Source organism: Coregonus lavaretus (assembly GCF_964263955.1).
Source record: "Coregonus lavaretus genome assembly, chromosome: 17".
NCBI lineage: Eukaryota > Metazoa > Chordata > Actinopteri > Salmoniformes > Salmonidae > Coregonus > Coregonus lavaretus.
Genome location: NC_140004.1, coordinates 50,176,935 through 50,201,066, shown reverse-complemented (window position 1 = coordinate 50,201,066; position 24,132 = coordinate 50,176,935). Strand labels below are relative to the sequence as shown.

The 24,132-nt window shown below is 48.1% G+C and overlaps 1 protein-coding gene across 1 annotated transcript in view; it reads right to left on the bottom strand.

Annotated features, from left to right (window-relative positions):
* Positions 1-11,999: 11,999 nt before the first annotated feature.
* The window catches only part of smarca2 (SWI/SNF related BAF chromatin remodeling complex subunit ATPase 2), a gene marked incomplete at its 3' end in the record, with an annotated part of 187,846 nt that continues 175,713 nt past the window's right edge, over positions 12,000-24,132 (bottom strand). Inside the window, exon 34 of the mRNA XM_084180431.1 lies at positions 12,000-12,041. Within this exon, the coding sequence (XP_084036557.1) occupies positions 12,000-12,041 (42 nt within the window). The remainder of the gene's footprint in view (positions 12,042-24,132) is intronic.

Sequence of the window (24,132 nt, the reverse complement as noted above, 5' to 3'; positions counted from 1 at the left end):
TCTACCACCCTTCCTCCCCCTCTACCACCCTCCCTTCCTCCCCCTCTACCACCCTTCCTCCCCCTCTACCACCCTACCTCCCTCCCTCTAATCCCTTCCTCCCCCTCTACCACCCTCCCTTCCTCCCCCTCTACCACCCTTCCTCCCCCTCTACCACCCTTCCTCCCCCTCTACCACCCTACCTCAACCATTCCTCCCTCCCTACCCATACACCTCCCAACATCTCCCCCTTATCCTCGCTCCCTCCTCTCTCTACCTCGTTCCCCCCTTATCCTTTACATCCCTCCCCCTCCACCTCCCTCTCTACCTCCCTATCCCCCTCCCCTCCCCCTCTCTCTACCTCCCTACCCCATCCCCTCCCCCTCCCTCTACCTCCCTACCCCCTCCCCTCCCCCTCTCTCTACCTCCCTACCCCCTCCCCTCCCCCTCTCTCTACCTACCTCCCTCCCCTCCCCCTCTCTACCTCCCTCTCCCCCTCTCTCTACCTCCCTCCCCTCCCCCTCTCTCTACCTCCCTGGCTCTATTCTATCTGGCTCTACTCTATCTGGCTCTATTCTATCTGGCTCTAATCTATCTGGCTCTATTCTATCTGGCTCTAATCTATCTGGCTCTACTCTATCTGGCTCTACTCTATCTGGCTCTACTCTATCTGGCTGTATTCTATCTGGCTCTACTCTATCTGGCTCTACTCTATCTGGCTCTACTCTATCTGGCTCTACTCTATCTGGCTCTACTCTATCTGGCTGTATTCTATCTGGCTCTATTCTATCTGGCTCTACTCTATCTGGCTGTATTCTATCTGGCTCTACTCTATCTGGCTGTATTCTATCTGGCTCTACTCTATCTGGCTGTATTCTATCTGGCTCTACTCTATCTGGCTCTACTCTATCTGGCTCTACTCTATCTGGCTCTACTCTATCTGGCTCTACTCTATCTGGCTGTATTCTATCTGGCTCTATTCTATCTGGCTCTACTCTATCTGGCTCTATTCTATCTGGCTCTACTCTATCTGGCTCTACTCTATCTGGCTGTATTCTATCTGGCTCTATTCTATCTGGCTCTATTCTATCTGGCTCTACTCTATCTGGCTCTATTCTATCTGGCTCTACTCTATCTGGCTGTATTCTATCTGGCTCTATTCTATCTGGCTCTATTCTATCTGGCTCTACTCTATCTGGCTGTATTCTATCTGGCTCTATTCTATCTGGCTCTACTCTATCTGGCTCTACTCTATCTGGCTCTACTCTATCTGGCTGTATTCTATCTGGCTCTATTCTATCTGGCTCTATTCTATCTACCTCTACTCTATCTGGCTCTACTCTATCTGGCTCTATTCTATCTGGCTGTATTCTATCTGGCTCTACTCTATCTGGCTGTATTCTATCTGGCTCTATTCTATCTGGCTCTACTCTATCTGGCTCTACTCTATCTGGCTCTACTCTATCTGGCTGTATTCTATCTGGCTCTATTCTATCTGGCTCTACTCTATCTGGCTCTATTCTATCTGGCTCTACTCTATCTGGCTGTATTCTATCTGGCTCTACTCTATCTGGCTCTACTCTATCTGGCTCTACTCTATCTGGCTGTATTCTATCTGGCTCTATTCTATCTGGCTCTATTCTATCTACCTCTACTCTATCTGGCTCTACTCTATCTGGCTCTATTCTATCTGGCTGTATTCTATCTGGCTCTACTCTATCTGGCTGTATTCTATCTGGCTCTATTCTATCTGGCTCTACTCTATCTGGCTCTACTCTATCTGGCTCTACTCTATCTGGCTGTATTCTATCTGGCTCTATTCTATCTGGCTCTACTCTATCTGGCTCTACTCTATCTGGCTCTACTCTATCTGGCTGTATTCTATCTGGCTCTATTCTATCTGGCTCTATTCTATCTACCTCTACTCTATCTGGCTCTACTCTATCTGGCTCTATTCTATCTGGCTGTATTCTATCTGGCTCTACTCTATCTGGCTCTACTCTATCTGGCTGTATTCTATCTGGCTCTACTCTATCTGGCTCTACTCTATCTGGCTCTACTCTATCTGTCTCTATTCTATCTGGCTCTATTCTATCTGGCTGTATTCTATCTGGCTGTATTCTATCTGGCTGTATTCTATCTGGCTCTACTCTATCTGGCTCTACTCTATCTGGCTGTATTCTATCTGGCTGTATTCTATCTGGCTCTACTCTATCTGGCTGTATTCTATCTGGCTGTATTCTATCTGGCTCTACTCTATCTGGCTCTACTCTATCTGGCTCTATTCTATCTGGCTGTATTCTATCTGGCTCTACTCTATCTGGCTCTACTCTATCTGGCTCTATTCTATCTGGCTCTATTCTATCTGGCTCTACTCTATCTGGCTCTACTCTATCTGGCTCTACTCTATCTGGCTCTACTCTATCTGGCTCTATTCTATCTGGCTCTACTCTATCTGGCTGTATTCTATCTGGCTTATTCTATCTGGCTCTACTCTATCTGGCTCTACTCTATCTGGCTCTACTCTATCTGGCTGTATTCTATCTGGCTCTACTCCTCTCACTGTAGAGGTCAGACACATCTGACTGGTTCAGTTCCAACCGCCGCTCTGTTTTCCCACAAATCATTTTTCAAGCGCCCTGCTTCTCTCTGGACTTAGCTGGGCAGCTTGATAGTTGAGAGGTCTGGCCTGATGCTACAGTATAGAACAGAACAGGAGCGTTTCTCAGCCATGCGTTAAACCAGGAGCGAACTCCGGAATCCAACAGGGGACAATGCCTCTGTTGGCCTCTTCCCATCAGGCCTTTTAAGTGGTGCAGAGTGGGAGTTCAGAGGACTTAACTTACCACGCTACAACACCATATTACTATAGAGGACACCTGAATTACCACGCTACAACTCTATATTACTATAGAGAACACCTGCTCCTTTCTCATCATACATGACTCACATTCACCACTCTCTGGGACAATTCCTTGAATCTGAGCGGATCGGGAGGACCAGCTATCACTGGCTGTTTGTGATGATTGTGGACGATCTCACAAAGGCTACAGAGGAATAGCAGAGATGGCTTTGGCACCGGACTTTGTCCAGCTGATATCTCTGGCTCTCTGGCTTCAGAACCAGGATAAGCCTCCAATTTACCTCTTTCTTACCCAGCTTAGTTCTGTCTAAACAGTTTCTCACTTCAAAGAGCTAGACCTAGCCTGGCCTGCTCGACAGGGCTGCTCTCCCCGGCACATCACTTTAGTTTAGTTGGCATTCCGAGGGAGATGTTTTGATGTGTGAGGGCAGTGCTGATTTTAGCTGATGGACCTATCTAGTCCTGATGGAATAATGCATGGCTTACATGACTAGTAGACAGTGGTGATTTTATCATGTAAATCTTGGTGGGGCAAACTCAATAAAACATTTTTAGACGCATGCCAGCAAAGCCACAACACAACACTAAACAATACATTAATTGCACTATAACGGTGACAAACGGTGCCCACAAACTGTTAGGGCCAACACCTTACCACCGCTACACCTGGCTATCAGCCGAGCCTTGTCTGGCAGCGAAACAGATCATTCAGCCTCATTTACTACCTTTAAAAAAAAATAGCTGATATGGCTGACTTGCTTAAACAAATGTGGTTTCTACTGACAATTGAGATGTACAAACTATGGCATAAGGGGACGAGTTGATAAGAGGCAATCCGTAATTTAGATTAAGACATTAATGAGCGAGCAAGGATGGACGTAGTCAATATAAATATTTGTTCAGCACTTTTGAAATGTACAGCGACATAATTCAGAACATGGGCCGTTCTCACAGTGTTCTCCCTGTACACCAAGTCAGAACCGTAGGATAAATAAAGGGGACATATAAGCAGACAATCAAATCAAATCACATTATATTTGCCACATGCGCTGAATACAACAGGTGTAGACATTACCGTGAAATGCTTACTTACAAGCCCTTAACCAACAATGTATTTATTTCTTAATAAAATGTAAAATAAAACAACAACAACAAAAAAGTGTTGAGAAAAAAAGAGCAGAAGTAAAATAAAATAACAGTAGGAAGGCTATATACAGGGGGGTACCGGTGCAGAGTCAATGTGCGGGGGCACCGGCTAGTTGAGGTAGTTGAGGTAATATGTACATGTGGGTAGAGTTAAAGTGACTATGCATAAATGAAAGCTCTTACAATATTAGATGATGACATTTCTCTAAAACAGGCTATAGGCTAAATGTGCACCACCAAGTCAGAACAGTAGGCTAAGTTCTGAGGGGGAAAAGGACCAAATGATTAGGGTGAGGCACATGGGCTACTAACAGCTTACTACACAACATACACTTAGTATTACTTTCTTAGCTACAGTATACATATCTCCCTGGCATATTTTATAATCTATGCAGCAGCATACAATACATTTTTGGACTCACCTTGTTGTGCTATGCTCAGTTGAAGAGGAAGGTGGTGCGCAGTTCTTCTTGTGCACATTTTGTTATAAAACTTTGTCATCAAAGTCTGGCATTCTCTGGATTTATGGTACTTTCAAGACAACTGGGATCTCCGAAAAAAACAATGTCATGATGTCAGTGATCTTCTGGTCGGAGCTCTAGAAAGAGGCCCGAGTTCCCGACTTGGATTTCCGAGTTGGATGACCGTTGCATGTGAATGTTTATCCTTTTAAGCTTCGGAAAAGAGACCCTTAAACCCAGACTTGGACCACACACCCACTCCACTGAACAGCAGGCTAGTGATTGCTTTGCAATGCTTGCAGTTAGCCACTGATTCCTTCCAAACCACTCATTGTTGAATTTGCGATTTCCAACTTGTTGTGAAATGTTAATGTCCAATGGCCGATGAGCACCAATACGTTTTATCTATAATTTCTCTTCATATGACAAGGATTGAAAAGGATTTGCCAGTAGATTGTCGACTTGATTCATGATTATGACTGCTTGTCTAGCTTGCTAGCTAAGATTTTGAAAGTATGAGGTTGACCTGATCAGTCCAATAAAAGCTACGGTAGATATAACGTGATTTGACGTAATTTATCTGTGGCCAATGACCTTGAGCCTGCTTGGATGGGCACTTCTAATGTAACTCTACGGCAGCACCCAAGGGGCTTGAATTTTCGAGCTCTACCCTTAGATTTGTGGTGATGTAGTGTCCCCATGAGTGACAGAACACTGAGCCAATCACGGTGCAACTAGAGAACATTACCAACCCCTACGCTGTACACTGACTTCTCCTCCACCATAGAAAGCACTGAGCTGAAACATCTGCATGTTGGAGCAGCATTCTGCATGTTGGAGCAGCATTCTGCATGTTGGAGCAGCATTCTGCATGTTGGAGCTGCATTCTGCATGTTGGAGCTGCATTCTGCATGTTGGAGCTGCATTCTGCATGTTGGAGCTGCATTCTGCATGTTGGAGCTGCATTCTGCATGTTGGAGCAGCATTCTGCATGTTGGAGCAGCATTCTGCATGTTGGAGCAGCATTCTGCATGTTGGAGCAGCATTCTGCATGTTGGAGCAGCATTCTGCATGTTGGAGCTGCATTCTGCATGTTGGAGCAGCATTCTGCATGTTGGAGCTGCATTCTGCATGTTGGAGCAGCATTCTGCATGTTTATTTTATTTTTTTATTTCACCTTTATTTAACCAGGTAAGCCAGTTGAGAACAAGTTCTCATTTACAACTGCGACCTGGCCAAGATAAAGCAAAGCAGTGTGATAAAAACAACAACACAGAGTAACATATGGGGTAAAACAAAACAAAGTCAAAAATACAACAGAAATACATATATATACAGTGTGTGCAAATGTAGCAAGTTATGGAGGTAAGGCAATAAATAGGCCATAGTGCAAAATAATTACAATTAGTATTAACACTGGAATGATAGATGTGCAAGAGATGATGTGCAAATAGAGATACTGGGGTGCAAATGAGCAAAATAAATAACAATATGGGGATGAGGTAGTTGGGTGGGCTAATTTCAGATGGGCTGTGTACAGGTGCAGTGATCGGTAAGCTGCTCTGACAACTGAAGCTTAAAGTTATTGAGGGAGATAAGAGTCTCCAGCTTCAGAGATTTTTGCAATTTGTTCCAGTCATTGGCAGCAGAGAACTGGAAGGAATGGCGGCCAAAGGAGGTGTTGGCTTTGGGGATGACCAGTGAGATATACCTGCTGGAGCGCAGACTACGGGTGGGTGTTGCTATGGTGACCAATGAGCTAAGATAAGGCGGGGATTTGCCTAGCAGTGATTTATAGATGACCTGGAGCCAGTGGGTTTGACGACGAACATGTAGTGAGGACCAGCCAACAAGAGCGTACAGGTCACAGTGGTGGGTAGTGTAAGGGGCTTTGGAGACAAAACGGATGGCACTGTGATAGACTACATCCAATTTGCTGAGTAGAGTGTTGGAGGCTATTTTGTAAATGACATTGCCGAAGTCAAGGATCGGTAGGATAGTCAGTTTTACGAGGGCATGTTTGGCAGCATGAGTGAAGGAGGCTTTGTTGCGAAATAGGAAACCGATTCTAGATTTAACTTTGGATTGGAGATTCTTAATGTGAGTCTGGAAGGAGAGTTTACAGTCTAACCAGACACCTAGGTATTTGTAGTTGTCCACATATTCTAGGTCAGACCCGCCAAGAGTAGTGATTCTAGTCGGGTGGGTGGGTGCAAGCAGCGTTCGGTTGAAGAGCATGCATTTAGTTTTACTAGTGTTTAAGAGCAGTTGGAGGCTACTGAAGGAGTGTTGTATGGCATTGAAGCTCGTTTGGAGGTTTGTTAACACAGTGTCCAATGAATGTCCAATGTTGGAGCAGCATTCTGCATGTTGGAGCTGCATTCTGCATGTTGGAGCAGCATTCTGCATGTTGGAGCAGCATTCTGCATGTTGGAGAATTGAATATTGTTTTCGGCGGTGCCGGGTGTAGCACGAAGCTAGCTAGCTAGCCGTTTTTCAAACAAAGTCAACACAGTAGCCATTGCTAGCTAACCAACACAACCAGCTAACTGTACTGTAGTAGCTAAATACAATATACTTATTCTAGCTAGCCAACGTTTAATTATTGCTGCGTTATGAAAGGAACTAGACACGGACACGAATGATCTGTTTAGTGTGTTAACACACTATTGGTAGTTTGTTGTAACCAAGTATTGGTGCTAAACTGTGTGTTATTGGATGCTAGCATGCTAGTTAGCTATGGTGTCATAGTTAGGCATCGTGGGCTGCTGTGGGTAGTTATTGTAGGTTAGCATTGTTTTCGGCGGTGCCGGGTGTAGCACGAAGCTAGCTAGCTAGCCGTTTTTCGAACAGAGTCAACACAGTAGCCATTGTGTGCTGTACTGTGGCAGCTAAATACAATATATTTGTGCTAGCTAGCCAACGTTTAATTATTGCTGCGTTATGAAAGGAACTAGACACGGACACAAATTATCTGTTTAGTGTGTTAACACACTATTGGTGGTTTGTTGTGACCAAGTGTTGGTGCTAAACTGTGTGTTATTGGATGCTAGCATGCTAGTTAGCTATGGTGTCATAGTTAGCTAGCTGAATAAAGTGGGTTGAGTCTATTCCTTGAAACATTGAACCGCTGTGGTTCACAACAATTCTGATTTCTAAAGGTGGAAGTTGGGAGAGTTTTTGTTCGGGTGGTTCAGTGAAACAATTATAGTTTCTGAGGTGGAGGTTTTGGTGAGGGAGGCCCTGCTCTCTACTGTCCCAGATGTTTAGTTCATTTCATTCCGATCTCCTCTGCATTATTGTAGCCATTTGCTACAGCCTGTCAACTATGCCTCTGCCTATCCCTGTTCTCTCCTCTCTGCACAGGCTACACAAACGCCTCACACCGCGTGGCTGCTGCCTCTCTAACCTGGTGGTCCCTGCACGCACCCCACACCTGGAGTTCCAGGTCTCAGGCAGCCTCTGGAACTGCCGTTCTGCTGCCAACAAAGCTGACTTCATCCCAGCCTATGCTAACCTCCAGTCCCTCGACTTCCTGGCTTCCTCGACTTCCTGGCGCTGACGGAAACATGGATTACTGCTCTCTCCTCGTCTGACCATGTGTTCTCGCATACCCCGAGAGCATCTGGTCAGAGGGGTGGTGGCACAGGAATCCTCATCTCTCCCAAGTGGACATTCTCAATTTTTCCCCTAACCCATCTGTCTATCTCCTCATTTGAATTCCATGCTGTCACAGTCACTAGCCCATTTAAGCTTAATATCCTTGTCATCTATCGCCCTCCAGGTTCCCTTGGAGAGTTCATCAATGAGCTTGACGCCTTGATAAGTTCCTTTCCTGAGGATGGCTCACCCCTCACAGTTTTGGGGGATTTCAACCTCCCTACGTCCACATTTGACTCATTTCTCTCTGCCTCCTTCTTTCCACTCCTCTCCTCTTTTGACCTCACCCTCTCACCGTCCCCCCCTACTCACAAGGCAGGCAATACGCTTGACCTCATCTTTACTAGATGCTGCTCTTCTACTAATCTCACTGCAACTCCCCTCCATGTCTCCGACCACTACTTTGTTTCCTTTTCTCTCTTGCTCTCCTCCAACACTACTCACTCTGCCCCTACACAGATGGTAATGCGCCGCCGCAACCTTCGCTCTCTCTCTCCCACTACTCTCTCCTCTTCCATCCTATCATCTCTTCCCTCTGCTCAATCCTTCTCCCTCCAATCTCCTGATTCTGCCTCCTCAACCCTCCTCTCCTCCCTTTCTGCATCCTTTGACTCTCTGTGTCCCCTATCCTCCCGGCCGGCTCGGTCCTCCCCTCCAGCTCCGTGGCTTGATGACTCATTGCAAGCTCACAGAACAGAGCTCCGGGCAGCGGAGCGGAAATGGAAGAAAACTAAACTCCCTGCCGACCTGGCATCTTTTCACTCCCTCCTCTCTACATTTTCTTCATCTGTTTCTGCTGCTAAGGCCACTTTCTACCACTCTAAATTCCAAGCATCTGCCTCTAACCCTAGGAAGCTCTTTGCCACATTTTCCTCCCTGCTGAATCCCCCCCCCCCCCCCCCTCCCCTCCTCTCTCTCTGTGGATGACTTCGTCAACCACTTTGAAAAGAAGGTTGACGACATCCGATCCTCGTTTGTTAAGTCTAATGACACTGCTGGTCCTACTCACACTGCCCTACCCTATGCTCTGACTTCTTTCTCCCCTCTCTCTCCAGATAAAATCCTGCGACTTGTGACTGCAGGCCGCCCAACAACCTGCCCGCTTGACCCCATCCCCTCCTCTCTTCTCCAGACCATCTCCGGTGACCTTCTCCCCTACCTCACCTCGCTGATCAACTCATCCTTGACCGCTGGCCATGTCCCTTCCGTCTTCAAGAGAGCGAGAGTTGCACCCCTTCTCAAAAAACCAACACTCGATCCCACTGATGTCAACAACTACAGACCAGTATCCCTTCTTTCTTTTCTTTCCAAAACTATTGAGCGTGCCGTCTTTAGCCAACTCTCTTGCTATCTCTCTCAGAATGACCTTCTTGATCCAAACCAGTCAGGTTTCAGGACTGGTCATTCAACTGAGACTGCTCTTCTCTGTGTCACGGAGGCTCTCCGCACTGCTAAAGCTAACTCTCTCTCCTCTGCTCTTGTCCTTCTAGACCTGTCTGCTGCCTTTGATAGTGTGAACCATCAGATCCTCCTCTCCACCCTCTCCGAGCTGGGCATCTCCGGCGCGGCTCACTCCTGGATTGCGTCCTACCTGACCGGTCGCTCCTACCAAGTGGCGTGGCGAGAAGCTGTCTCCGCACCACGTGCTCTCACCACTGGTGTCCCCCAGGGCTCAGTTCTAGGCCCTCTCCTATTCTCGCTATACACCAAGTCACTTGGCTCTGTCATATCCTCACATGGCCTCTCCTATCATTGCTACGCTGACGATACACAACTAATCTTCTCCTTTCCCCCTTCTGATGACCAGGTGGCGAATCGCATCTCTGCATGTCTGGCAGACATATCAGTATGGATGACGGATCACCACCTCAAGCTGAACCCTGGCAAGACGGAGCTGCTCTTCCTCCCGGGGAAGGACTGCCCGTTCCATGATCTCGCCATCACGGTTGACAACTCTGTTGTGTCCTCCTCCCAGAGTGCGAAGAGCCTTGGCGTGACCCTGGACAACACCCTGTCGTTCTCCGCTAACATCAAGGCGGTGACCCGATCCTGCAGGTTCATGCTCTACAACATTCGGAGAGTACAACCCTGCCTTACACAGGAAGCGGCACAGGTCCTAATCCAGGCACTTGTCATCTCCCGTCTGGATTACTGCAACTCACTGTTGGCTGGCCTCCCTGCATGTGCCATTAAACCCCTACAACTCATCCAGAATGCCGCAGCCCGTCTGGTGTTCAACCTTCCCAAGTTCTCTCACGTCACCCCCCTCCTCCGCACACTCCACTGGCTTCCAGTTGAAGCTCGCATCCGTTACAAGACCATGGTGCTTGCCTATGGAGCAGTGAGGGGAACGGCACCTCCGTACCTTCGGGCTCTGATCAGTCCCTACACCCAAACGAGGGCATTGCGTTCATCCACCTCTGGCCTGCTTGCTCCCCTTCCTCTGCGGAAGCATAGTTCCCGCTCAGCCCAGTCAAAACTGTTCGCTGCTCTGGCACCCCAATGGTGGAACAAGCTCCCTCACGACGCCAGGACAGCGGAGTCACTCACCACCTTCCGGAGACATTTGAAACCCCACCTCTTTAAAGAATACCTGGGATAGGATAAAGTAATCCTTCCACCCACCCCCCCCCCCCACAAAAAATGTTGTGGTTATCCCACTGGCTATAGGGTGAATGCACCAATTTGTAAGTCGCTCTGGATAAGAGCGTCTGCTAAATGACGTAAATGTGCCCTTAAGCAAGGCACTTAACCCTAATTGCTCCTGTAAGTCGCTCTGGATAAGAGCGTCTGCTAAATGACTAAAATGTAAAATGTAATGTAAATGGAGCAGCATTCTGCATGTTGGAGCTGCATTCTGCATGTTGGAGCTGCATTCTGCATGTTGGAGCAGCATTCTGCATGTTGGAGCAGCATTCTGCATGTTGGAGCAGCATTCTGCATGTTGGAGCAGCATTCTGCATGTTGGAGCAGCATTCTGCATGTTGGAGCAGCATTCTGCATGTTGGAGCTGCATTCTACATGTTGGAGCTGCATTCTACATGTTGGAGCAGCATTCTACATGTTGGAGCAGCATTACTCAAGGAAGAAAAAAAGAGACTACGCCGGAGAAGAATAATAAGAGAAAAAAACAACAACAACAAATAAATGCTGGTTAAAGGCTGTAAATCAGCATTCCACTGTAATGTCTACACCTGTTGAATTCGGCGCATGTGGCAAATACAATTGTATTTTATTTTATTTGGTTTGTATGCATTTTTATTAACTCAATGATTATTCTCTATTTTTATTTTTTTTACATTGTTTGCAAACTGATATCTGACACGTATTAATGCCCAAATAACTAGCAAAACAGGCAAAAAAAAAAAAAGAATCTATATATTTGTTTTGGGGCTAAACAGGTGGAGCTCCCCCACCTGCCCTGAATGACGGGTTGCCACCGGGAGAAAGAAGACAGGCCAGGCCCCTCCCTCTACTGGGCTGGTCAGCCAAACACCCAGCACGCCCTAGACCTTCTGTCTGAGGACCAACTAGGGTCACCCAGCCACATAATAAAACACATACCTGAGAACACAGCAGGAAAGGGTGGCCACAGCACTCAAGAGAGTGATTGCAAAAGCTGCTTCTACTTTCCTCAACGCACAAGTGGTTATCTCCACCCTGCTACCATGAAAATACTTCCACCCTGCTACCATACAGCGGGTAAGCGCAAGCATTTCCTGTGACTGTGCCTCAAACCAAATGTCTACCTGGCCCATCACTCCACCCTGGACTTGAACAGCCTTTACGACCAGGTCCACCTATACAAGGCAGCAGTGCCCACCTTCTCCAGGACTCTAAAGGATATCGCCCTCAACCGCAGCCCCAACACCTCACACAGGAGCAACAGATCAACAGACACTCTCCCAGACCAGCGGGACCCCCCCCCGGACCTACACATATAGGAGCCACGCCGAGAGGACCTACATCCAGACCACAGCACCACCAGCCACATCCACACACCCCCCCAAACCAGCCATGCCCACACCCCATATAGGCCCCCTCAGATCAGACCTATGCCCCTCCTTCCCACCCCATGCCCCCCACTCCAACAAAGAGGGCCTCAACATGAAAGTCATACATACGCCCAGGCCGTGAGCAGGCAAACAGGCCCAACCCCCACTCTTACACTAGCCCAAGACAATGGCATGTACCAGATGCTCAGCAGGCTCTGCTCACACTTACTGGTCTGAGGCCAAACCACACGACTAACAACATTAGACACTTTATGGAACACAACACCTTCACTATCTCATCCTGGAATATACAAGGCCTGAGGTCATCTGCCTTTGGCCTAAAGAGCAGGAACCTGGACTTCATCAAATAAATCTGAAATACAGACATTGTCATCCTACAAGAAACATGGTATAGAGGAGATGGACCCACTGGTTGCCCTCTAGGTTACAGAGAGCTGGTAGTCCCATCCACCAAACTACCAGGAGTAAAACAGGGAAGGGTCTCAGGGGGTATGCTAATTTGGTATAGAGCAGACCTAACTCACTATTCAATTAATCAAAACAGGAACATTTTACATTTGGCTAGAAATTTGAAAGGAAATAATCTCAACAGAGAAAATGTCCTCCTGTGTGCTACCTATATCCCCCCACTAGAATCCCCATACTTTAATGAAGACAGCTTCTCCATCCTGGAGGGGGAAATCAATCATTTCCAGGCCCAGGGACATGTACTAGTCTGTGGTGACCTAAATGCCAGAACTGGACAAGAACCTGTCACCCTCAGCACACAGGGGGACAAACACCTACCTGGAGCTGACAGCATTCCCTCCCCCATATGCCCCCCTAGGCACAACTACGACAACATAACCAACAAAAACGGGTCGCAACTCCTGCAGCTCTGTCCCACGCTGGGTCTGTACATAGTCAATGGTAGGCTTCGAGGGGACTCCTACGGTAGGTACACCTATAGCTCATCTCTTGGCAGTAGTACTGTAGACTACTTTATCACTGACCTCAACCCAGAGTCTCTCAGAACGTTCACAGTCAGCCCACACCCCTATCAGACCACAGACAAATCACAGTCTACTTGAACAGAGCAATACTCAATCATGAGGCATCAAAGCCAAAGGAACTGAATAATATTAAGAAATGCTATAGATGGAAGGAAAGTAGTGTGGAAACCTACCAAAAAAACAATTAGGCAACAACAAATTCAATCCCTTTTAGACTTCCTGGACAAAACGTTCATTAATAGTGAAGGTGTAAACTTGGCAGTGGAAAACCTAAACAGTATTTTTCTGGGAAAATTGGAAAACACTAAACAAACAACAACACGAAGAGTTATCTATCCAAAACGGAGATGTATGGATAAACCACTTCTCCAATCTTTTTGGCCCTATAACAAAGAACAAACAGCAAAAATATATACATGATCCAATACAAATCTTAGAATCAACTATTAAAGACTACCAGAACCCACTGGATTCTCCAATTACATTGAATGAACTACAGGACAAAATACAAACCCTACAACCCAAAAAGGCCTGTGGTGTTGATGGTATCCTAAATGAAATGATAAAATATACAGACCACAAATTCCAGTTAGCTATACTTAAACTCTTTAACATCATCCTTAGCTCTGGCATCTTCCCCAATATTTGGAACCAAGGACTGATCACCCCAATCCACAAAAGTGGAGACAGATTTGACCCCAATAACTACCGTGGGATATGCATCAATAGAAACCTTGGGAAATCGTCTGCATTATCATTAACAGCAGACTTGTACATTTCCTCAGTGAAAACAATGTACTGAGCAAATGTCAAATTGGCTTTTTACCAAATTACCGTATGACAGACCACGTAGTCACCCTGCACACCCTAATTGACAAACAAACAAACCACATCAAAGGCAAACTCTTCTCATGCTTTGTTGATTTCAAAAAATATTTTGACTCAATTTGGTATGAGGGTCTGCTATACAAATTGAAGGAAAGTGGTGTTGAGGGAAAAACATACAACATTATAAAATCCATGTACACAAACGACAAGTGTGCGGTTAAAATTGGCAAAAAACACACACATTTCTTTCCACAGGGCCGTGGGGTGAGACAGGGATGCAGTTTAAGCCCCACCCTCTTCAACACATATATCAACGAATTGGCAAGGGCACTAGAACAGTCTGCAGCACCCGGCCTCACCATACTAGAATCTGAAGTCAAATGTCTACTGTTTGCTGATGATCTGGTGCTTCTGTCTCCAACCAAGGAGGGCCTACAGCAGCACCTAGATCTTCTGCACAGATTCTGTCATACCTGGGCCCTGACAGTAAATCTCAGTAAGACACAAATAATGGTGTTCCAAAAAAGGTCCAGTTGCCAGGACCACAAATACAAATTCCATCTAGACACCATTGCCCTAGAGCACACAAAAAACGATACATACCTCGACCTAAACATCAGCGCCACAGGTAACTTCCACAAATCTGTGAAAGATCTGAGAGACAAGGCAAGAAGGGCCTTCTATGCCATCAAAAGGTACATACAATTTGACATACCAATTAAGGATCTGGCTAAAAATACTTGAGCCAGTTTTAATTTTTTTGGTCTATTTTCTATTTATTTCTCAATTTTACTTTTCATTCTTTAACTAAATATACTTTCCTGCAACCCACCTCACCCAACGTGGAAAGGATTATATTATTTCTTTATAACTTTTATCAAGAACCTTAAGCTGAAACTAGTCTAGCGGCAACTTGCTATTAGCCACCGTTAGCGTCTTCACCATTGTCCATGGCCTGCACTACCCACCAGCCAGCACTAGCTCTAGCCTGGACAATTTGTCGGCCAGTCTGCACAGCGTGCTATCGACCCAGAGCATATCAGATTTTCTGCCGGAATCACTGGACCCTAGCGCTGGATCATTGCAACTAGCTAGCTGCAACCGAATGGCTGTTGTAGCCAGCTAGCTAGCTACTTGCTATTAGCCACCATTAGCGGTCTAAACCATTGTCCATGGCCTGCACTACCCACCAGCCAGCTCTAGCTCTAGTCTGGCCAATTTGTCGGCCAGTCTGCACAGCGTGCTATCGACCCAGAGCATGTCGGATTTTTTGCCGGAATCAATGGAACCTAGAGCCGGATCATCGCAACCAGCTAGCTGCAACCGAATGGCTGTTGTCATTGGCTAATTACCATTGCCCCTTAGCAAGCACCAGTTAGCCTTGAGCTAGCCTCGAGCCAGGCCCATCTCCTGGCTATCTACCTCTCTGTCAACCGGACGAGACCTCCTAGTGTTGACACGGAGCTCCGCCGATCCAACACGACTGGCCTGCCGACGAAATTGTCTGATGTGGTTTCAACAGGCTTCCCGTTATGACGTCGACCACGAAGATCCATCTGCTAGCCCCGGCCCGCTAGCACACGCAAGCCGTGCATCTTGTCCGCCAGTGCTGTAGCAGCCCCCGAACTACCTCCGAGCTCTCCTATTGCTGTTCACCGGTCCTTATGATAACTCAGCTATACAGCTGATGCCTGCTGGACTGTTCCTTTAAACGGTACCACATCCTGTTTATGTTTAGCCTCAGCCCAAACTTTGTCGCCATTACCAGCTGTTGTCTTAGCTCTCTCGAATAACACCTGTGATTGCTTTATGCCTCTCTCCCATGTCAATATGCCTTGCCTATTGCTGTTTCGGGTTAGTTCTTATTGTACTATTTCACTGTAGAGCCCCCAGTCCTGCTCAACCTGCCTCAGATAGCTCCTTTGTCCCACCCCCCATACACGTGGAGACCGACTCAATCGGTGCCTCCAGTGATGCTGTCTCCTTCATCGTTACCCAACGCTTTACCTCCACTGTACTCATATCCTTCCATATCCTTGTCTGTACATAATGCCCTGAATCTATTCTACAACGCCTGGAAATCTGCCCCTTTTTTTCTCTGTACCCAACGCAATAGAAGACCAGTTCTTAAAGCCTTTAGCCATATCCTTATTCTACTCCTCCTCTGTTCCTCTGGTGATGTAGAGGTTAACCCAGGCCCTGTAGCCCCCAGTATCACTTCTACTCCCCAGGCGTTATCATTTGTTGACTTATGTAACCGTAAAAGCCTTGGTTTCTTGCACGTTAACACCATGAGCCTCCTCCATAAATTTGAGTTATTCACTGCGTTAGCACACTCCGCCAACCCTGATGTTCTAGCAGTGTCTGAATCCTGGCTTAGGAAATCCACCAACAATTCAGAAATGTCCATCCCCAACTACGACATTTTCCGTCTCGATAGAACTGCCAAATGGGGTGGGATTGCAATCTACTGTAGAGATAGCCTGCAGAGCTCTATCATACTATCCAGGTCTGTGCCCATACAGTTTGAGCTTCTACTTTTAAAAATCCACCTTTCCAGAAATAAGTCTCTCACTGTTGCCGCTTGCTACAGACCCCCCTCTGCCCCGAGCTGTGCCCTGGACACCATATGTGAACTGATTGCCCCCCCATCTATCCTCAGAGTTCATACTGCTTGGTGACCTAAACTGGGATATGTTTAACACCGCGGCCAACCTACAATCTAAACTAGATGCCCTCAATCTCACACAAATGATCAACGAACCTACCAGGTACAACCCTAAATCCGTAAACATGGGCATCCTCATAGATATCATCCTAATTTACCCTCTAAATACACCTCCGCTGTCTTCAACCAGGATCTCAGCGATCACTGCCTTATTGCCTGCGTCCGTAATGGGTCCACGGTCAAACGACCACCCCTCATCACTGTCAAACGCTCCCTAAAACACTTTAGCGAGCAGGCCTTTCTAAATGACCTGGCCCGGGTATCCTGGATGGATATTGACCTCATTCTGTCAGTAGAGGATGCCTGGTTGTTCTTTAAAATGCTTTCCTCTCAATCTTAAATAAGCATGCCCCATTCAAAAAATTCAGAACTAAGAACAGATATAGCCCCTGGTTCTACTCAGACTTGACTGCCCTTGACCAGCACAAAAACATCCTGTGGTGTACTGCTTTAGCATCGAACTGCCCCTGCGATATGCAACTTTTCAAGGAAGTCAGGAACCAATATACACAATCAGTTAGGAAAGCAAAGGCTAGCTTTTTCAAACAGAAATTAGCATCCTGTAGCACTAACTCCAAAAGGTTTTGGGACACTGTAAAGTCCATAGAGAATAAGAGCACCTCCTCCCAGCTGCCCACTGCACTGAGGCTAGGAAACACTGTCACTACTGATAAATCTACAATAATCAAGAATTTCAACAAGCATTTTGCTACGGCTGGCCATGCTTTCCACCTGGCTACCACTACCCCGGCTACTAGCTCTGCACCCTCCGCTGCAACCTGCCATGCCCCCCCGCTTCTCCTTCACACAAATTCAGACAGCTGATGTTCTGAAAGAGCTGAAAAATCTGGACCCCTTCATATCACCTGGGCTAGACAATCTGGACCCTTTCTTTCTAAAATTAGCCACAGAAATTGTCGCAACCCCTCTTACTAGCCTGTTCAACCTCTCTTTCGTAACGTCTGAGATCCCCAGAGATTGGAAAGCTGCCGCGGTCATCCCCCTCTTCAAAGGGGGTGACACTCTACATCCAAACGGTTACAGACCTATATCCATCCTGCCCTGCCTTTCGAAAGTATTTGAAAGCCAAGTTAACAAACAGATCACCGACCATTTTGAATCCCACCGTACCTTCTCCGCTATGCAATCCGGTTTCCGAGCTGGTCATGGGTGCACTTCAGCCACGCTCAAGGTCCTAAACGATATTATAACCGCGATTGATAAAAGACAGTACTGTGCAGCCGTCTTCATCGACCTGGCCAAGGCTTTCGACTGTCAACCACCGCATTCTTATTGGCAGACTAAATAGCCTTGGTTTCTCAAATGACTGCCTCGCCTGGTTCACCAACTACTTCTCAGATAGAGTTCAATGTGTCAAATCGGAGGGCCTGTTGTCTGGACCTATGGCAGTCTCTATGGGGGTGCCACAGGGTTCAACTCTCGGGCCGACTCTATTCTCTGTGTATATCAATGATGTCGCTCTTGCTGCTGGTGACGCTCGGATCTACCTCTATGCGGACGACACCATTTTGTATACATCTGGCCCTTCATTGGACACTGTGTTAACAAACCTCCAAACGAGCTTCAACGCCATACAACACTCCTTCTGTAGCCTCCAACTGCCCTTAAACACTAGTAAAACTAAATGCATTCTCTTCAACCAAACGCTGCTTGCACCCGCCACCTGACTAGAATCACTACTCTCGGCGGGTCTGACCTAGAGTATGTGGACAACTACAAATACCTAGGTGTCTGGTTAGACTGTAAACTCTCCTTCCAGACTCACATTAAGAATCTCCAATCAAAAGTTAGATCTAGAATCGGCTTCCTATTTCGCAACAAAGCCTCCTTCACTCATGCTGCCAAACATGCCCTCGTAAAACTGACTATCCTACCGATCCTTGACTTCGGCGATGTCATTTACAAAATAGCCTCCAACACTCTACTCAGCAAATTGGATGTAGTCTATCACAGTGCCATCCATTTTGTCACCAAAGCCCCATATACTACCCACCACTGTGACCTGTACGCTCTCGTTGGCTGGCCCTCACTACATATACTGTCGCCAAACCCACTGGCTCCAGGTCATCTATAAATCACTGCTAGGAAAATCCCCGCCTTATCTTAGCTCATTGGTCACCATAGCAACACCCACCTGTAGTATGCGTTCCAGCAGATATATCTCACTGGTCATCCCCGAAGCCAACACCTCCTTTGGCCGCCATTCCTTCCAGTTCTCTGCTGCCAATGACTGGAACGAACTGCAAAAATCTCTGAAGCTGGAGACTCTTATCTCCCTCACTAACTTTAAGCATCAGTTGTCAGAGCAGCTTACTGATCACTGCACCTGTACACAGCCCATCTGAAATTAGCCCACCCAACTACCTCATCCCCATATTGTTATTTATTTTGCTAATTTGCACCCCAGTATCTCTATTTGCACATCATCTTTTGCACATCTATCATTCCAGTGTTAATATGAAATTGTAACTATTTGCACTATGGCCTATTTATTGCCTTACCTCCATAACATACTACATTCGCACACACTGTATACAGTGGGGGAAAAAGTATTTAGTCAGCCACCAATTGTGCAAGTTCTCTGTAATTTTAATCATAGGTACACGTCAACTATGACAGACAAATTGAGATTTTTATTCTCCAGAAAATCACATTGTAGGATTTTTAATGAATTTATTTGCAAATTATGGTGGAAAATAAGTATTTGGTCACCTACAAACAAGCAAGATTTCTGGCTCTCACAGACCTGTAACGGCTCCTCTGTCCTCTACTCGTTACCTGTATTAATGGCACCTGTTTGAACTTGTTATCAGTATAAAAGACACCTGTCTACAACCTCAAACAGTCACACTCCAAACTCCACTATGGCCAAGACCAGAGAGCTGTCAAAGGACACCAGAAACAAAATTGTAGACCTGCACCAGGCTGGGAAGACTGAATCTGCAATAGGTAAGCAGCTTGGTTTGAAGAAATCAACTGTGGGAGCAATTATTAGGAAATGGAAGACATACAAGACCACTGATAATCCCCCTCGATCTGGGGCTCCACGCAAGATCTCACCCCGTGGGGTCAAAATGATCACAAGAACGGTGAGCAAAAATCCCAGAACCACACGGGGGGACCTAGTGAATGACCTGCAGAGAGCTGGGACCAAAGTAACAAAGCCTACCATCAGTAACACACTACGCAGCCAGGGACTCAAATCCTGCAGTGCCAGACGTGTCCCCCTGCTTAAGACAGTACATGTCCAGGCCCGTCTGATGTTTGCTAGAGTGCATTTGGATGATCCAGAAGAGGATTGGGAGAATGTCATATGGTCAGATGAAACCAAAATATAACTTTTTGGTAAAAACTCAACTCGTCGTGTTTGGAGGACAAAGAATGCTGAGTTGCATCCAAAGAACACCATACCTACTGTGAAGCATGGGGGTGGAAACATCATGCTTTGGGGCTGTTTTTCTGCAAAGGGACCAGGACGACTGATCCGTGTAAAGGAAAGAATGAATGGGGCCATGTATCGTGAGATTTTGAGTGAAAACCTCCTTCCATCAGCAAGGGCATTGAAGATGAAACGTGGCTGGGTCTTTCAGCATGACAATGATCCCAAACACACCGCCCGGGCAACGTAGGAGTGGCTTCGTAAGAAGCATTTCAAGATCCTGGAGTGGCCTAGCCAGTCTCCAGATCTCAACCCCATAGAACATCTTTGGAGGGAGTTGAAAGTCCGTGTTGCCCAGCGACAGCCCCAAAACATCACTGCTCTAGAGGAGATCTGCATGGAGGAATGGGCCAAAATACCAGCAACAGTGTGTGAAAACCTTGTGAAGACGTTTGACTGTGTCATTGCCAACAAAGGGTATATAACAAAGTATTGAGAAACTTTTGTTATTGACCAAATACTTATTTTCCACCATAATTTGCAAATAAATTCATTAAAAATCCTACAATGTGATTTTCTGGATTTTCTTTTCTCATTTTGTCTGTCATAGTTGACATGTACCTATGATGAAAATTACAGGCCTCTCTCATCTTTTTAAGTGGGAGAACTTGCACAATTGGTGGCTGACTAAATAAAAATTTTCCCCACTGTATATATTTTCTGTTGTATTTTTGACTTTATGTTTGGTTTACCCCCTATGTAACTCTGTGTTGTTGTTTTTATCGCACTGCTTTGCTTTATCTTGGCCAGGTCTCAGTTGTAAATGAGAACTTGTTCTCAACTGGCTTACCTGGTTAAATAAAGGAGAGGTAGAGGAGTGGTAGAGGAGAGGTAGAGGAGAGGGAGAGGAGGTAGAGGAGAGGGAGAGGAGAGGTAGAGGAAGAGGAGAGGGAGAGGGAGAGGAGAGGAGAGGGAGAGGGAGAGGAGAGGAGCGGGAGAGGAGAGGGAGAGGTAGAGGAGAGGTAGAGGAGTGGTACTAGAGAGGGAGAGGAGAGGAGAGGAGAGGGAGAGGAGAGGTAGAGGAGAGGAGAGGGAGAGGGAGAGGGAGAGGTAGAGGAGAGGGAGAGGTAGAGGAGAGGGAGAGGAGAGGTAGAGGAGAGGGAGAGGAGAGGGAGAGGAGTGGTAGAGGAGTGGGAGAGGAGAGGGAGAGGTGAGGGAGAGGGAGAGGTAGAGGAGAGGTAGAGGAGAGGGAGGGGTAGAGGAGAGGGAGAGGAGAGGTAGAGGGAGAGGAGAGGTAGAGGAGAGGGAGAGGTAGAGGAGAGGTAGAGGAGAGGGAGAGGAGAGGGAGAGGAGAGGTAGAGGAGAGGGAGAGGTAGAGGAGAGGTAGAGGAGAGGGAGAGGAAAGGAGAGGAGAGGTAGAGGAGAGGGAGAGGAGAGGGAGAGGTAGAGGAGAGGTGAGGTAGAGGAGAGGTAGAGGAGAGGAGAGGTAGAGGAGAGGTAGAGGAGAGGGAGAGGAGAGGTAGAGGAGAGGAGAGGGAGAGGGAGAGGTAGAGGAGAGGGAGAGGAGAGGGAGAGGTAGAGGAGAGGGAGAGGTAGAGGAGAGGTAGAGGAGAGGAGAGGTAGTGGAGAGGGAGAGGAGAGGGAGAGGCGAGGAGAGGTAGAGGAGAGGGAGAGGAGAGGTAGAGGAGAGGGGTGGTAGAGGGAGAGGAGAGGGAGAGGAGAGGTAGAGGAGAGGTAGAGGAGAGGGAGAGGAGAGGAAGAGGAGAGGGGTGGTAGAGGAGAGGAGAGGTAGAGGAGAGGTAGAGGAGAGGGAGAGGAGAGGGAGAGGAGTGGTAGAGGAGAGGGAGAGGAGAGGGAGAGGAGAGGGAGAGGAGAGGTAGAGGAGAGGTAGAGGAGAGGGAGAGGAGAGGGAGAGGAGTGGTAGAGGAGAGGGAGAGGAGAGGTAGAGGAGCGGTAGAGGAGAGGAGAGGGAGAGGAGAGGGAGAGGAGAGCTAGAGGGAGAGGAGTGGTAGAGGAGAGGGAGAGGAGAGGTAGAGGAAGAGGAGAGGTAGAGGAGAGGGAGAGGGAGAGGGAGAGGAGAGGAGAGGGAGAGGGAGAGGAGAGGAGAGGAGAGGGAGAGGAAGAGGGAGAGGAGAGGGAGAGGAGAGGAGCGGGAGAGGAGAGGGAGAGGAGAGGGAGAGGTAGAGGAGAGGTAGAGGAGTGGTACTAGAGAGGGAGAGGAGAGGAGAGGTAGAGGAGAGGGAGAGGAGAGGAGAGGAGAGGAGAGGGAGAGGTAGAGGAGAGGGAGAGGAGAGGTAGAGGAGAGGTAGAGGAGAGGGAGAGGAGAGGAGTGGTAGAGGAGTGGGAGAGGAGAGGGAGAGGTAGAGGAGAGGGAGAGGAGAGGGAGAGGGAGAGGAGAGGGAGAGGAGATGGAGGGGTAGAGGAGAGGTAGAGGAGAGGTAGAGGAGAGGGAGAGGAGAGGTAGAGGAGAGGTAGAAGAGAGGTAGAGGAGAGGGAGAGGAGAGGTAGAGGAGAGGGAGAGGTAGAGGAGAGGTAGAGGTAGAGGAGAGGGAGAGGGAGAGGAGAGGGAGAGGTAGAGGAGAGGTAGAGGAGAGGGAGAGGTAGAGGAGAGGTAGAGGAGAGGTAGAGGAGAGGTAGAGGAGAGGGAGAGGCGAGGAGAGGTAGAGGAGAGGGAGAGGAGAGGGAGAGGAGAGGGGTGGTAGAGGGAGAGGAGAGGGAGAGGAGAGGTAGAGGAGAGGGAGAGGAGAGGGGTGGTAGAGGAGAGGTAGAGGAGAGGTAGAGGAGAGGTAGAGGAGAGGGAGAGGGAGAGGAGAGGAGAGGGAGAGGAGTGGTAGAGGAGGGAGAGGAGAGGTAAAGGTAGAGGAGCGGTAGAGGAGAGGAGAGGGAGAGGGAGAGGGAGAGGAGAGGTAGAGGTAGAGGAGAGTTAGAGGAGAGGGAGAGGGAGAGGAAGAGGGAGAGGAGAGGTAGAGGAGAGGTAGAGGAGTGGTAGTAGAGAGGGAGAGGAGAGGGAGAGGGGAGGAGAGGGAGAGGAGAGGAGTGGTAGAGGAGTGGGAGAGGAGAGGGAGAGGGAGAGGAGATGTAGAGGAGAGGTAGAGGAGAGGGAGAGGAGAGGGAGAGGTAGAGGAGAGGGAGGGGAGAGGTAGAGGAGAGGGAGAGGAGAGGTAGAGGAGAGGTAGAGGAGAGGAGAGGGTGAGGAGAGGGAGAGGAGAGGTAGAGGAGAGGGAGAGGAGAGGGAGAGGGAGAGGTAGAGGAGAGGTAGAGGAGAGGAGAGGTAGAGGAGAGGGAGAGGAGAGGTAGAGGAGAGGTAGAGGAGAGGGAGAGGGAGAGGTAGAGGAGAGGTAGAGGAGAGGTAGAGGAGAGGTAGGGAGAGGAGAGGTAGAGGAGAGGGAGAGGAGAGGAGTGGTAGAGGAGGTAGAGGTGAGGAGGTAGTGGAGAGGTAGAGGAGAGGTAGAGGAGAGGGAGAGGAGAGGTAGAGGAGAGTAGAGGGAGAGGAGAGGAGAGGAGAGGGAGAGGGAGAGGGAGAGGGAGAGGAGAGGTAGAGGAGAGGGAGAGGAGAGGGAGAGGAGAGGTAGAGGATAGGTAGAGGAGAGGGAGAGGAGAGGTAGAGGAGAGGAGAGGGAGAGGAGAGGTAGAGGAGAGGAGAGGGAGAGGAGTGGTAGAGGAGAGGGAGAGGAGAGGGAGAGGAGAGGGAGAGGAGAGGTTGAGGAGAGGAGTGGTAGAGGAGAGGGAGAGGAGAGGTAGAGGTAGAGGAGCGGTAGAGGAGAGGAGAGGGAGAGGAGAGGGAGAGGAGAGCTAGAGGGAGAGGAGTGGTAGAGGAGAGGGAGAGGAGAGGTAGAGGAAGAGGAGAGGGAGAGGGAGAGGAGAGGGAGAGGAAGAGGGAGAGGAGAGGGAGAGGAGAGGAGCGGGAGAGGAGAGGGAGAGGAGAGGGAGAGGTAGAGGAGAGGTAGAGGAGTGGTACTAGAGAGGGAGAGGAGAGGAGAGGGAGAGGAGAGGGAGAGGAGAGGGAGAGGGAGAGGAGAGGGAGAGGAGAGGTAGAGGAGAGGGAGAGGAGAGGAGAGG